Genomic DNA, 15,514 nt, shown 5'->3' with positions numbered 1-15,514 from the left:
TGTGCAATCTACTAATAAAAGTTTCAATTAATCAATCAATCAATCAAAAGAAAAGGCATTGAAGCTTAGGGATGGCTATGCAGAACAAAACTAAAACTGAGCTGGCTGCAAAGTAAACAAAAACAGAATGCTGGACGACAGCAAAGACTTACTGTGGAGCAAAGACGGCGTCCAAAAAGTACATCCGTACGTGACGTGACAATCAACAATGTCCCCACAAAGAAGGATAAAAACCACTGAAATATTCTTGATTGCTAAAACAAAACAGATTGCGACGACGACTTTTTACTGTCAACTGAGTTTCGTTTTTCAATGTTTTCCGCTGGTTGCCACCCGCCATTAAACTACTGCTGTATTGTATTTGAGTTAGGAAATGTTCACGCTCGGTTGCAAGTCAGTCAACTTTACCAACTCGACGCCATATCTCCCGTCCAAAGGCCAAACCCAGTAACTCAATTTTGGTCAAAACTGAGCTGATAATAATTTTGGAGTTCCTAGGTGATATGCTTTACATTAGTGTAAGCGATATTGTCATTTGTTCCGTAAGTAAGCTGTTACGCGCATGGCAGGACCTAGCAACTACCACATAACCGCGGAAATACAACAGAAAAACCTAGTATCTCAAGGGACCAATCGGAGCTTCTTTGTCAGTCGCCTTATTGTCTTTAATGAGACATTTGCACGAATGGGGGCCGACGGTCAACCCAATTATGTGATATTATGGTATGATATAGTATTGTTCTTGATTCTTACCCTTGCACACTCTTTTGGGCAGATAACTGTGGAGGTCAAAATAAAAACTGGACGCTGTACACGGCTCTTGCCCAATGTGCAAACGCAGAATGGGGCCCATCCGAGATTGTGATAAAATATCTGGAGAAAGGGCACACGTTCATGAGAGCAGATTCAATCCATGGCTCAATCGGCAAGAAAATGGAAGCTCAGGAAAACATCTATACGTTTGATGACTTTGTAGATCTTTGTGAGACAGCATCAAGATAGATTGGTTTTCCTTTGTTTTCTCAAAATCAGCTAGAAGTGAGTTACTAGGTTTTGCCTTTGGACGGGAGATATGGCCGTCCTAAACTTGGCCCCCAACTAATGGAACGCAGCGTAAGACCGACCAACATGGCAAGGAGCCATTTTATATCTGAGGCGTAAAGATTTCTCTGTATTCAGCAGCCGAGGGGTTGAGCAGAAGTGCTGAAAGATACAACCATCCCAGCGAGACGAGACATCACAAGTCACTGTGTTATGTTTTAACTTGAGACTTTGAGCAATAGTGTGTTACGGCTCGGACTCCTGCCAACGTCGCTCATCCGTCTGTGCTCACCTCAGGACAGATCCTGGGAAGTGCCGTGCGCGTCTTCGCCCTGCTGCAGCCACCAGGTGCAATCGTTTTCCAGCAATCTACACACCTGTCCTTGATGAGCGATCTGTCTTCTTAAACCTGGACAACCTGCCATCACTCTTCTGTTCGAGTACAGTAAGCCTAGCCCACGTCCTTCTTCATGTTATCCTGCTCTCGCTGTGTTTGTTTTCTTGTGTCGTCCCCGCAGTACCCTCCGTCCTCTTTAAAGTGAGTTGTGCGTCTCACCTTTTTCCATGGATCTCCCTCTGGACTCTGACTGCCTCCCTCAATCCTTGACTCCCCCCTAGAGATGCGTGGTTTGCGGTCTCATCCACAGAGTCCGCGAGTAAACCGCGGGTCAGGCGGTTGACATGACGAAAAAATAGAGTTTAATTAGATTCGGGCGGGTGGCGGTTGAACCATCCGGAGACATTTGATATACATGGTTCTGGGATCGGTATCCTTTGCCATTCAAGGAGCCATTTAAGACCTGTGTCGTTACGCGAAGAAGACAATAGGAGATGCTATTATTCTCTTGAATGACTGTCGGCAGTCACCCAGATATTATATATTAGGGCGTGTTATGAAGCCATTGGCTTTGTCGCCTTCTCCATCATACATGATCTGCTTGTGAGTCCAGCATCATGTTGTGTTCCACGGCAACACGCACACGACTGCAAGGCATGCTGGGTGACACAGAGTACACTAATGGTTGTGATATAAACAATTTCAACACTCTTCGTAATATGCGCCACGCTGTGAAGCCACACCAATTAAGAACGACAAACACATTTCGGGAGGACATCCTCACAGTAACACAACATAAACGCAACACAACAAATACCCATAATCCTTTGTATTCATGACACCTCCTGACTATTTTATACACCCCAAACACCGCCACCACCCGTGCGTCGGTAAGGTGGGCAGGGTTGGGGGCGCAGGGGTGTAAAATATATTCAGGAAGTGTCATGAATACAAAGGATTATGGGTATTAGTTGTTTTGCGTGTATGTTGTGTTACTGTGAGGATGTTCTCCCGAAATGTGTTTGTCAATCTTGTATGGTGTGGCTTCATAGCGTGGCGCATATTAGTAAGTGTTAAAGTTGTTTATATCACAACCATCAGTGTACTCCGTATCACCCAGTATGCCTTTCAATCTTGTACATGTAATTGCGGAAGTTGCACACAACATGTTGCCGGACCAACAATTGGTTCCTACATGTTGTTGAAGGTGTCAAAGGCAATGGCTTCACAGCACGCCCATATTATTGTCATCAGGATGAACGCTATTGAATAGTCGCGAGAACGTTGGCGGCTCCAGTTGACAACATTACTCCGGGAAACAGTTTTAAATAGCTCTGTGAGTGGTAAAGGTGGCTGACATTTGATGTATTTCAGCGGGCGGTTGGCGGGCGGGTACGGTCCCGATAAAAAGTTAGTTCGGGTGGATGACGATTTTGGTGACGCGGATGCGGATGATATAATTGCCTATCCGCGCATCTCTACTCCCCCTGCTCGGACACGGATCTTGCCTCTTCGCTCCTGCCTTACGGACTTCCGCGGTCCTTCGCTCTCGTCAACACTTTGGTAAGACACACTTCAGTTAAATTCTACACATAGTCTTACACCATACACTCTTGAGTTTTTGTCACACTTCATTTCCTTGGTTTATATATTAGTATTATTATTAGTAGTAGTATTATATATATATATATATATATATATATATATATATATATATATATATATATATATATATATATATATATATATATATATATATATATATATATATATATATATATATATTTACTATATATATATATAATAAATCGTTGGACATTACTGCCACCTGGTGTCCGTTTGCCATCACTCCACTTAGTAAAACACAACATAGTGCTGCATAGGATTGTACGGTATACCGGTATTAGTATAGTACCGCGATACTAATGAATCATATTCGGTACTATACCGCCTCTGAAAAAAACTGATGAAGTTATATGGTGTGCCTGCGCATTTTTCCACGCAAAAAAAAACGTGTCTCAGCTCAAACAAGGTTGAAAAACACTGCGCGACAGGACTCTTACACACACCTCCAAAGTGTGCGCGCAAACATCAGCGCTCATCAATTGCTAGCAGCGACACAAAAGGCACACTTGGACCATCCGTGCAGGAACAATTGATCCAAACGTGCGGATCAATTCGCAAAAGAGCCACAAAAGATCACCAAAAAAGTTGACACAAACACAAACGCACAAAACACGAGTACAGATAAGACGACAAGAGAGGAAGGAAACACGTGAGAAGAGAGCGAGAGAGAAACATGTCTAGAAAAAGAGAATTGTTAGAGTGAGACATGAAGAAAGTCAACAGTGTGAGTTAGGATTAGAATATGGGCCCTTCATTTCATGTGGATGCACACACACACACACACACACACACACACACACACACACACACACACACACACACACACACACACACACACACACACACACAAGCTTCATAGTAGTTTAAAAAGGCGACTGATGTTGCACCAAAACAAATGTTCATTTAATATCGAAATGAGATCAATGACACATTGTTGTCATTTATACTGATTGGACACTTCATTAGGTACACCTGCACCATCGAATGACGCCCCAAAACGAAAGCCGTCGGCCCAAATTCTACCTCGTTCTCTTCAACGTTGTTCTTGTCGAGCGCTCTTACTTTTTGTTCCACTTCCTGTTGTGGCTTTTATTTTTTCTTCTGCCCAGTGCCTAATTCAATGCCCTTCCTGTTCTATCCTGCACATCGCCCGCCATATCTGCATCCTGGGATCACACCGCCTGCACCGAGACGATCGTATACTTTTTTTTGTAATGATTATTGTGGACCGCACCGCATCATACCAGAAGTGTTTCTTGTATTCTGACCCTCTTGTGGAGCTCAATCAGGAACTCAGAATGTTAGAAACACAAAAAAATGTATTTTTCGGGAGAAGAACTAACTTGTTTTGGTACAAATCCAGATGAAAACGCAGATGTTATACAACATCATTTCCATGTTTGCAGTTAGAATTTGCTAGCAAGTTCATGGTTTTTGAATAAGATAAATCAGAAGGACGAAGCTGACCTGGAAGTGTTTTACTCTATGAAGTGAAAAAATATTTAAAAAAAAGACTGTTATCTTCAAAGCAAAAAATACAGTAAAAAGAAAGATGAAAATGTATCAAATAAACAAAATCTCCAAAATGTGTGAATGTTTTCTTTTACGTAAAAAATATATTAATTTTAATATATTTTTTTAATCATATAACATTTTAGGTGTATTTTATGAATTTGCCTTTACCTTGCGTTATCTTCGATCATATTATCGTTGTAGTACAAAAAGAAAAGAACGCAGTAAAACGCAAGATGAAAACCCCAAAAAACTCTTGAGATTTGTGGGGATTTTATTTTATTACATAGACGTGAATATTTTTTTTTAAATGACAAAAACATGACTGAAGGTTTATGTTCGTACGTGCTTTTAAGTGAATGATGAAGATGCTAATATTACTAAAGTCCGTATTATTTTTTTGGCGTTCAAAAGTGTTGAAAGTATTGTGAAAATTTAACAGTGACAAACAACTTTGAGTGATTATGTTATCTTTGATAATATTACAGTTATAATACAAAATATGCAGGAAAACTCAAGATTAATATCCCTAAAATAAAATAAATACAAATAAATTCGATGTTTTTTTCCTAACATAAAGAAATATTACACATATTTTGTTTTTTTAACCTCACAAAATTATAAATTTAAAGCTATTTCATGACTTCTTTTGCTAAAATGGTACTGTATTTATATTACAATAAAATAAATAAAAAACACCATTAAAACAAAATAAAAAATAAAATTCAGGTATATACATCTCTAGGATTGTTTAACATTTTCTTTCCTCGCGTAATTTTTCTTAAAAGCAGGATAATGACATAAAAAAACCTCACAAAATTATACATTTTGAAATTTTAACATTCATTTCCATTAGTGCATTTAAATGTAGAATATATGTAAAATATATTTATATTATTCATATATTATATATTACATATATATAATATATGTCATATATTATTTATTATTATTATTGTCTATTGTAAGCGAACTGGCGAGCTAAATTTCCCTCAGGGATCAATAAAGTACTTTCTATTCTATTCTAGTGGAATATGACAGTAGGAATGTTATCAAAGTAAATTTGGCAAAAACATTATTTGGGTATTCAAAAGTATTTAAAAAAAATATATAAATCTGCTTAAACAAAAAGACAAAAAAAGTACAAATATCTATATTTGATACTATTGTCTTTACGCTGCAAAAAACAAACAAACATTGAGACAAAAGATAGAAATCTATGGAATAAATAAAATTAATCACTAAGTTTGGTGAATTTTTTCCGTCATTGTACAAGAAAATATTTGTTAAAAGAATATTTGGATATTGGAAAAAAAAAAACTTACATTACACCTGTATCTATTTGAAGACACATGTTTTTGAGTGGATGATGATACTAATAATATTATTAATAAAGTAAGCGAACGGAGAAAATTAGCATGTATTTTTCTGTTTTTGTATGTGAATAAAAGCATTTAATTATTACGAGAAAAAAAACAACAACTAAAAAATTACTCAGTTATATTTCTAAATATTGTCTTTAAATTGATGGCCAACGTGCACTTGAAGTGACACACCTGAAATATTATTGTAGGCCATCCTAAAAGAGGTCTTTGTTTGATCAGGTGTACCTAAAGTTGTGTCCAAATGTTGCTGTGTCCAATCAGCCGCCTTTGTCACTTTAAGGACTTTACAGGAGCGCCCACGCCGGCGTCTGCTCAGACATGGCTCGCTGGCCATAGTTTGGCTGTTTTTGGAGACGACCCACACGCCATCATGTCAGAGTTGGGCTCTGCACTTTACCCAAACTCATGCATGAGGGGCTTTTATTGTGAAGGACGATCCTGAGGGAGGAGCAGGAAGAGGCCGTCTTACATGAATCCGCATGTAAGACCTATTGCTGTATGTTAAACTGCATACTTAAAGCTAACTGTTGCTAACGGTGCCAAATGCTAACAGTTAGCATTGTTATGCTAACTGTTCATAATGCAGTGTATTATGTTAAAGTAATGGAACCTCTAAAGTCGAACAAATATTTGTGAACATTTGTCAAGGAAAACAAAGGTTTAGCTTTTTGGGGTGGATAAACAACAAGTAAGCTGCTTACCTTCTAAAAAATAACTAATCATAGTTACTTCTTACTTTCCCCAAAAAGTAACTGAATTACTAACGAAATTACTCCTGAATGCATGTCATTAAAATGTCATTAATTACTAAGGAAAGTAATTATTGCGTTTTTTAAAAAAGTTAAAACTTCAAATATCTGCCACATGCAGTTGAGAGACGTTTCATGAGAGCGGAGCGTGTGTGTGACTGCTCTGTTGAATACTATAACTGGATTGTGTTAAAACCGGTTAATAAAGAGATCGAGCGTGCTTCGACGGCTGTAGTCTCCTTGTCCACAAATGATGTATTGTAGAATTGCAAGCTTGTATCTTCAATAGTTGCTTTATTGTTCATTATTCCCTCATAGTAGTATGAGTACTAGTAGTAGTAGTAGCATATATGTATGTCCATCCATCCATCCATTTTCTACCGCTTATTCCCTTTTGGGGTCGCGGGGGGCGCTGGCGCCTATCTCAGCTACAATCGGGCGGAAGGCGGGGTACACCCTGGACAAGTCGCGACCTCATCGCAGAGCCAACACAGATAGACAGACAACATTCACACACTAGGGCCAATTTAGTGTTGCCAATCAACCTATCCCCAGGTGCATGTCTTTGGAAGTGGGAGGAAGCCGGAGTACCCGGAGGGAACCCATGCATTCACGGGGAGAACATGCAAACTCCACACAGAAAGATCCCGAGCCTGGATTTGAACCCAGGACTGCAGGACCTTCGTATTGTGAGGCAGACGCACTAACCCCTCTGCCACCGTGAAGATATATATGTATGTAAGAAATAGTATTAAATATAATTATAATTATATCCATCCATCCATCCATCCATTTTCTACCGCATGTCCCTTTTAAATCAAACATTAAGTTCCATAGAAGTACGAGTGATGAATACAGCTGAAATACTCTATAAATAATAAAAAGATGATATGCTATTTAATAATGAGTTAATTCTTCATGCGGTCCAAGTGTTCGACCTTAGAGGTTCAGAGATTTTTCAACCAAAATTCCAACTAAAGTGCAACGTTCGGGATTTGAATATTTAGCTAACTTTTGGACATAATAAGCTGGGTCATGTTTAAAAACGGGCTTTAGGGAAAAGCCAGAGGACGTTTCCTCTTACCCATACCTAAAAAAAGTGACTAAAACTAGTTTGGTCGGGGTTGGTTCATACTAGCCAGGGTCTTAGGGTTTTAGGGTCTGAAGGGTCCGTGGTCCGTGCTGACGCCGCTACCTGCGGGAAAAGAATCTCTCATCCAATGAACAATGAAGGGCGTATGAGGAAAGCAGCCATCAAGGCTTGAGAGAGAGAGAGAGAAGAGAAAAATCAGACCCGTTGTGGCGTTTTGTGTTATTCATGCATGCATGCAGGCTTTCACAAGAAGTTAGTGTGAAGGAGAATTCTGACATTTTTTTTTCACCCTGGCCTTAATTTGCCTGCTTTTAATATTTAATAAGAGTGAGACATTTAGGGGAGAAACAGCTTTTTATTTTTTGTATACTGCTTGTTTTGATTATGAAACATCAAAACCTTGTCCAAAGTGCTTGTTCTGCTTTGTAGACCATTTATGGAGCTCCCAGCTCCATAAATGCATAATATTGTTCAATATAATATTTATTTGGCCGTAGTACAGTAGGCTCAAATTTCAAAACTGCTCTTAATTATATAGAAATGTGACTTGTCTTATTAAAATGAAATACAATATGAAGCTAATTGAAATGACATGAATTAAAGGTGCAATTTGTAATAATTTCGTGCAAGTCTTCATTAAATGGCTTTTCGTGGATTACGACGTTCTGTGCAGTGTTTTGTTGGTACAATGTACTACGTTATAACGATTTGTGGGTACAAAGTTACATGTTCTGACGTGTCATGCAGCATTCAGTGTTATGATGTTTTGCGTTACGAAGTTCTGTGTTACGATTTTTTAGAGGTACAATGTTTTGTGGTTTACGATGTTCCGTATTACAATTTTAAGGAGTACGATGTTCTGTGTTTTGACATTTTGTGGTTTACGATGTTCTGTGTTACTTTTTTTTAGGCACGACGTTCCATGTTATGTTTACACCTTTCCGTTTTACGACTTTCTGTATCACGTCACTTTGTTCTGTTTTACAACGGTCTGCGTCACGACATTCTGTGTTACGTTTCGTCTGTAGGATGTACCATGTTACAACGATTTGTAGGTACCATGTCCCATGTTATGAGGTTTTGTGGTTTACGGCATTCTGTGTTATGATATTCCATGTTACAATGTTTTACGGGTACAATGTTCTGTGTTACGACATTTTGTGGTCTACGTTGTTCTGCGCTACATTTTCTCTGACACATTATTCTGTGTTGCAATGTTTTGTGGGTACGACGGTCCATTTTGCGTAGTTTTGTGTAACATTTCGGGTTGCAACTCTCCATGTTACATTCCGTATTTCAATGTTCTGTGTGACGAAATTCCGTGGTTTACGATGTTCTGTGTTTTGACATTTTGTGGTCTACGATGTTCTGTGTTACTTTTTTTAGGCACGACGTTACGTGTTATGTTTACACCTTTCCGTTTTACGACTTTCTGTACCACGTCACTTTGTTCTGTTTTACAACGGTCTGCGTCACGACATTCTGTGTTACGTTTCGTCTGTAGGATGTACCATGTTACAACGATTTGTAGGTACCATGTCCCATGTTATGAGGTTTTGTGGTTTACGGCATTCTGTGTTATGATATTCCATGTTACAATGTTTTACGGGTACAATGTTCTGTGTTACGACATTTTGCGGTCTACGTTGTTCTGCGTTACATTTTCTCTGACACATTATTCTGTGTTGCAATGTTTTGTGGGTACGACGGTCCATTTTGCGTCGTTTCGTGTAACATTTCGGGTTGCAACTCTCCATGTTACATTCCGTATTACAATGTTCTGTGTGACGAAATTCCGTGGTTTACGATGTTCTGTGTTTTGACATTTTGTGGTCTACAATGTTCTGTGTTACTTTTTTTAGGCACGACGTTACGTGTTATGTTTACACCTTTCCGTTTTACGACTTTCTGTACCACGTCACTTTGTTCTGTTTTACAACGGTCTGCGTCACGACATTCTGTGTTACGTTTCGTCTGTAGGATGTACCATGTTACAACGATTTGTAGGTACCATGTCCCATGTTATGAGGTTTTGTGGTTTACGGCATTCTGTGTTATGATATTCCATGTTACAATGTTTTACGGGTACAATGTTCTGTGTTACGACATTTTGTGGTCTACGTTGTTCTGTGTTACATTTTCTCTGACACATTATTCTGTGTTGCAATGTTTTGTGGGTACGACGGTCCATTTTGCGTCGTTTTGTGTAACATTTCGGGTTGCAACTCTCCATGTTACATTCCGTATTACAATGTTCTGTGTGACGAAATTCCGTGGTTTACGATGTTCTGTGTTTTGACATTTTGTGGTCTACGATGTTCTGTGTTACTTTTTTTAGGCACGACGTTACGTGTTATGTTTACACCTTTCCGTTTTACGACTTTCTGTACCACGTCACTTTGTTCTGTTTTACAACGGTCTGCGTCACGACATTCTGTGTTACGTTTCGTCTGTAGGATGTACCATGTTACAACGATTTGTAGGTACAATGTCCCATGTTATGAGGTTTCGTGGTTTACGGCATTCTGTGTTATGATATTCCATGTTACAATGTTTTACGGGTACAATGTTCTGTGTTACGACATTTTGTGGTTTATGTTGTTGTGTTACATTTTCTCTGACACATTATTCTGTGTTGCAATGTTTTGTGGGTACGACAGTCCATTTTGCGTAGTTTTATGTAACATTTCGGGTTGCAACTCTCCATGTTACATTCCGTATTACAATGTTCTGTGTGACGACATTCCGTGGTTTAGGATGTTCTGTGTTTTGACATTTTGTGGTTTACGATGTTCTGTGTTACTTTTTTTAGGCACGACGTTCCGTGTTATGTTTACGCCTTTCCGTTTTACGATTTTCTGTACCACGTCACTTTGTTCTGTTTTACAACGCTCTGCATCACGACATTCTGTGTTACGTTTCGTCTGTAGGATGTACCATGTTACAACGATTTGTATGTACCATGTCCCATGTTATGAGGTTTCATGGTTTACGGCATTCTGTGTTATGATGTTCCATGTTACAATGTTCCATGTTACAATGTTTTACGGGTACAATGTTCTGTGTTATGACATTTTGTGGTTTACGTTGTTCTGTGTTACATTTTTTAGGAGTACGATGTTCTGTGTTTTGACATTTTGTGGTTTACGATGTTCTGTGTTTTGACATTTTGTGGTTTACGATGTTCTGTGTTGTGACATTTTGTGGTTTACGATGTTCTGTGTTACTTTTTTTTTAGGCACGACGTTCCGTGTTATGTTTAATCCTTTCTGTTTTACGACTTTCTGTACCACGTCACTTTGTTCTGTTTTACAACGCTCTGCGTCACGACATTCTGTGTTACGTTTCGTCTGTAGGATGTACCATGTTACAACGATTTGTAAGTACCATGTTCCATGTTATGAGGTTTCATGGTTTACGGCATTCTGTGTTATGACGTTCCATGTTACAATGTTCCATGTTACAATGTTTTACGGGTACAATGTTCTGTGTTACGACATTTTGTGGTTTACGTTGTTCTGTGTTACATTTTTTAGGAGTACGATGTTCTGTGTTTTGACATTTTGTGGTTTACGATGTTCTGTGTTTTGACATTTTGTGGTTTATGATGTTCTGTGTTGTGACATTTTGTGGTTTACGATGTTCTGTGTTACTTTTTTTAGGCACAACGTTCCGTGTTATGTTTACGCCTTTCCGTTTTACGACTTTCTGTACCACGTCACTTTGTTCTGTTTTACAACGCTCTGCATCACGACATTCTGTGTTACGTTTCGTCTGTAGGATGTACCATGTTACAACGATTTGTAGGTACCATGTCCCATGTTATGAGGTTTCATGATTTACGGCATTCTGTGTTATGATGTTCCATGTTACGATATTCCATGTTACAATGTTTTACGGGTACAATGTTCTGTGTTATGACATTTTGTGGTTTACGTTGTTCTGTGTTACATTTTTTAGGAGTACGATGTTCTGTGTTTTGACATTTTGTGGTTTACGATGTTCTGTGTTTTGACATTTTGTGGTTTACGATGTTCTGTGTTGTGACATTTTGTGGTTTACGATGTTCTGTGTTACTTTTTTTTTAGGCACGACGTTCCGTGTTATGTTTACGCCTTTCCGTTTTACGACTTTCTGTACCACGTCACTTTGTTCTGTTTTACAACGCTCTGCGTCACGACATTCTTTGTTACGTTTCGTCTGTAGGATGTACCATGTTACAAAGATTTGTAAGTAGCATGTTCCATGTTATGAGGTTTCATGGTTTACGGCATTCTGTGTTATGATGTTCCATGTTACAATGTTCCATGTTACAATGTTTTACGGGTACAATGTTCTGTGTTACGACATTTTGTGGTCTACGTAGTTCTGTGTTACATTTTCTCTGACACATTATTCTGTGTTGCAATGTTTTGTGGGTACGACAGTCCATTTCGCGTCGTTTCGTGTAACATTTCGGGTTGCGACTCTCCATGTTACATTCCGTATTACAATGTTCTGTGTGACGACATTCCGAGGTTCATGATGTCCTGTGTCACAACGTTATATGGGAATGAAAAGTTAAAAGTGAAATCTAAAGGTTGTAAAATATTCAAACACATGAAAGGATCTGCTCCGACAAAATGGAGAGTGCTAACTAAGCAGTGTAGTGGTCTCACTATTGTGTCGCTCCCTCGCTTGCAGTTTGCAAGACGACAACAGGGATGAAAATCCAGTCTTTTTTTTAATGTGTTTCATTACATTCTTGCATTTAGTGTTTGTATTACTGTATATTATAAGTACTTTGTGTGTCCTGTATACACTGGGAGTGACTTAAGTGTACATTTAGCTACAATTGAAGTATAAGTTGATTTACATTGCTATCGCAGGTGAAGAACTCGTACACATACAGAGGACCTCTTTTTTTCCCCAATATTGCTGTTATGTTTATGCTTAATTGCATTTTTTCCAGTATGGCTGTTATTTTTTTGCTTAATTGTATTTTATCTCCTTTATTTCTTTTATGGTTTTGCTCAATTGTATTTTATTTCCATTATTGCTTATATGTTTTGTTTAATTGTAATTTATTTCCATTATTGCTGTTACGTTTTTTGATTAATTGCATTTTATTTCCATTATTGCTGTTATGTTTTTGCTTAATTGTATTTTTCCCCCAATAATTCAGTTTTTGCTTAATTGTATTTTTTTCCCAATAAATTCTGTTATGTTTTTGCTTTATTGTATTTTATTTCCATCATTGCTGTTATGTTTATGCTCAATTGCATTTTTTTCCCAGTATGGCTGTTATTTTTTTGCTTAATTGTATTTTATCTCCTTTATTGCTTTTATGGTTTTGCTCAATTGTATTTTATTTCCATTATTGCTGTTATGTTTTGCTTAATTGTAATTTATTTCCATTATTGCTGTTACGTTTTTTGATTAATTGCATTTTATTTCCATTATTGCTGTTATGTTTTTGCTTAATTGTATTTTTCCCCCAATAATTCAGTTTTTGCTTAATTGTATTTTTTTCCCAATAAATTCTGTTATGTTTTTGCTTTATTGTATTTTATTTCCATCATTGCTGTTATGTTTATGCTCAATTGCATTTTTTTCCCAGTATGGCTGTTATTTTTTTGCTTAATTGTATTTTATCTCCTTTATTGCTTTTATGGTTTTGCTCAATTGTATTTTATTTCCATTATTGCTGTTATGTTTTGCTTAATCGTAATTTATTTCCAATATTGCTGTTACGTTTTTGGTTAATTGTATTTTATTTCCAATATTGCTGTTATGTTTCTGCTTGATATTTTTGTTCCCCAATAATCCTGTTTTTGCTTAATTGTATTTTTTTCCCAATAAATTCTGTTATGTTTTTGCTTTTTTTTATTTCCATCATTGCTGTTATGTTTATGCTCAATTGCAGTTTTTTCCAGTATGGCTGTTATATTTTTGCTTAATTGTATTTTATCTCCTTTATTGCTTTTATGTTTTTGCTCAATTGTATTTTATTTCCATTATTGCTGTTATGTTTTGCTTAATCGTAATTTATTTCCAATATTGCTGTTATGTTTTTGGTTAATTGTATTTTATTTCCAATATTGCTGTTATGTTTCTGCTTGATTCCCCCCCCCCCCAATAATCCTGTTTTTGTTTAATTGTATTTTTTTTCCAATAAATTCTGTTATGTTTTTGCTTTATTGTATTTTATTTCCATCATTGTTGTTATGTTTATGCTTATTTGTATTTTCTTCTATTATTGCTGTTATGTTTTTGATATTTGTATTTTATTTCCATTATTGCTGTTAGGTTTTTGGTTAATTGTATTTTATTTCCATTATTGCGGTTATGTTTGTGCTCAATTGTATTTTATTTCTGTTATGTTTTTGCTAAATTATCATTTATTTCCATTATTGCTATTATGTTTCTGCTTAATTGTATTTTACTTCCATTAATGCTGTTGTGTTGTTGCTTGGTTATATTTTAATTCCATTACTGCTGTTATATTTTTGCTTAATTGTATTTTATTTCCATTACTGCTGTTATGTTTTTGCTTAATTGTATTATTTTCCATTATTGCTGTAATTGTTTTTCTCAATTGTATTTTTTCCCATTAATGTTGTTATGTTTTTGCTTAATGGTATTTTATTTTTTGATTTCCATTATTGCTGTCATGTTTTTGCTTAATTGTATATTTTTTCCCATTATTGCTGTTTTGTTTTTGCCTAATTGTATTCTCAGAATATGAACATTTTTTTATGGTAGAACTTTGCTTTTTGATATATTTTTTTTAATAATGTTTTTAAATTTTCATTTATTTATATATTTTGGTACATTATTTTTTACATTAGGCTTTTTTGGTCCCCTATATGCACCGCTGGAGTGATTCTGGTGTTTCTGGTTGTGCACAGGTTGAAAAGTAGCAGAATTCTCCCTGTTGCATCACACACACACACACACACACACACGCTGTGCTTGTTGTCGTGTCGTTGTCGTGGCAACGGGCCGGACGGCTCACACCACAGTGCACCATGCGCTACAGGCCAGAAGCGGGCGGGGGGGTGAGGGGGACACATGCGAGTCAGGCACCACCTACTTGTTACACGGACATGAACATAGACCACAGAACTGTCCTAGATTGTTCAAATTCTTTTCTGCATCCTTCATGTCCTTATTGATTTGGTCCATCCCCTCCTCGATGCGCTCCAGTTGCTCTGATTACCAACACATTGACATTTTTCCAGCAAAAGAAGGACAGCACATGAGAAGAGAAGAAGGGGATGGGGGAGAAGTCGAGGGAGGACAAAAGGAGAAGAGACAAGAGAGAAAAAGAGACTGTGACAAGAGAGAGACATGAGACATCACCAGCACCATCACCACCAGGACTGGACAGGCAAGAGCGCGCGGCTCCTGGCCGGTACCTACTTTTGAATACACGGGCATATGAGACCGCAGCACTGGCCTATATCTTTTAAATCTTTCTCGGCCTCCTTCAGGTCTGCGTTGACCTTGTTCATGCCCTCCTCCACGCGATCGAGTTGCTCTGGTGAGGACAAAGGCATGGTCATTGAGGCCTGCTGCTAGCGCCACCTTGCAGAGGGGGTGTGGCCAGGAAGCGCGGGAGGCAAAGCTGCAGCGGCAAGAGAGGTTTTGCACCCGTCGTCCCGTTTGCCCTCTGGAGCAAGGATTCCGCCCTTCTACTTAGTTACCATACTTACACTACTTACAAAGTTTATACTACTCACATCCACTTTATGTGGTTACGATATGTACACAACTTACATTATAATGT

General features: G+C 37.7%; 1 protein-coding gene across 2 annotated transcripts in view; it reads right to left on the bottom strand.

The window, feature by feature from the left end:
• Positions 1-15,514, bottom strand: part of LOC133536011 (synaptosomal-associated protein 25-A-like) — a 114,449-nt gene that overhangs the window by 8,619 nt on the left and 90,316 nt on the right. The window contains exon 5 of one of the 2 annotated variants that reach the window (XM_061876181.1): positions 15,148-15,265. In XM_061876181.1, coding sequence (XP_061732165.1) covers positions 15,148-15,265 — 118 coding nt within the window. Of the gene's footprint in view, positions 1-14,818; positions 14,937-15,147; positions 15,266-15,514 lie in introns of both variants that reach the window. The other variant, XM_061876171.1, reaches the window with a different exon arrangement.

This window comes from Nerophis ophidion, linkage group LG02 (genome assembly GCF_033978795.1).
Source record: "Nerophis ophidion isolate RoL-2023_Sa linkage group LG02, RoL_Noph_v1.0, whole genome shotgun sequence".
NCBI classification, from domain to species: domain Eukaryota; kingdom Metazoa; phylum Chordata; class Actinopteri; order Syngnathiformes; family Syngnathidae; genus Nerophis; species Nerophis ophidion.
Note: the sequence above shows the minus strand (reverse complement) of the source record. Positions and strands in the feature narration are given on the sequence as shown.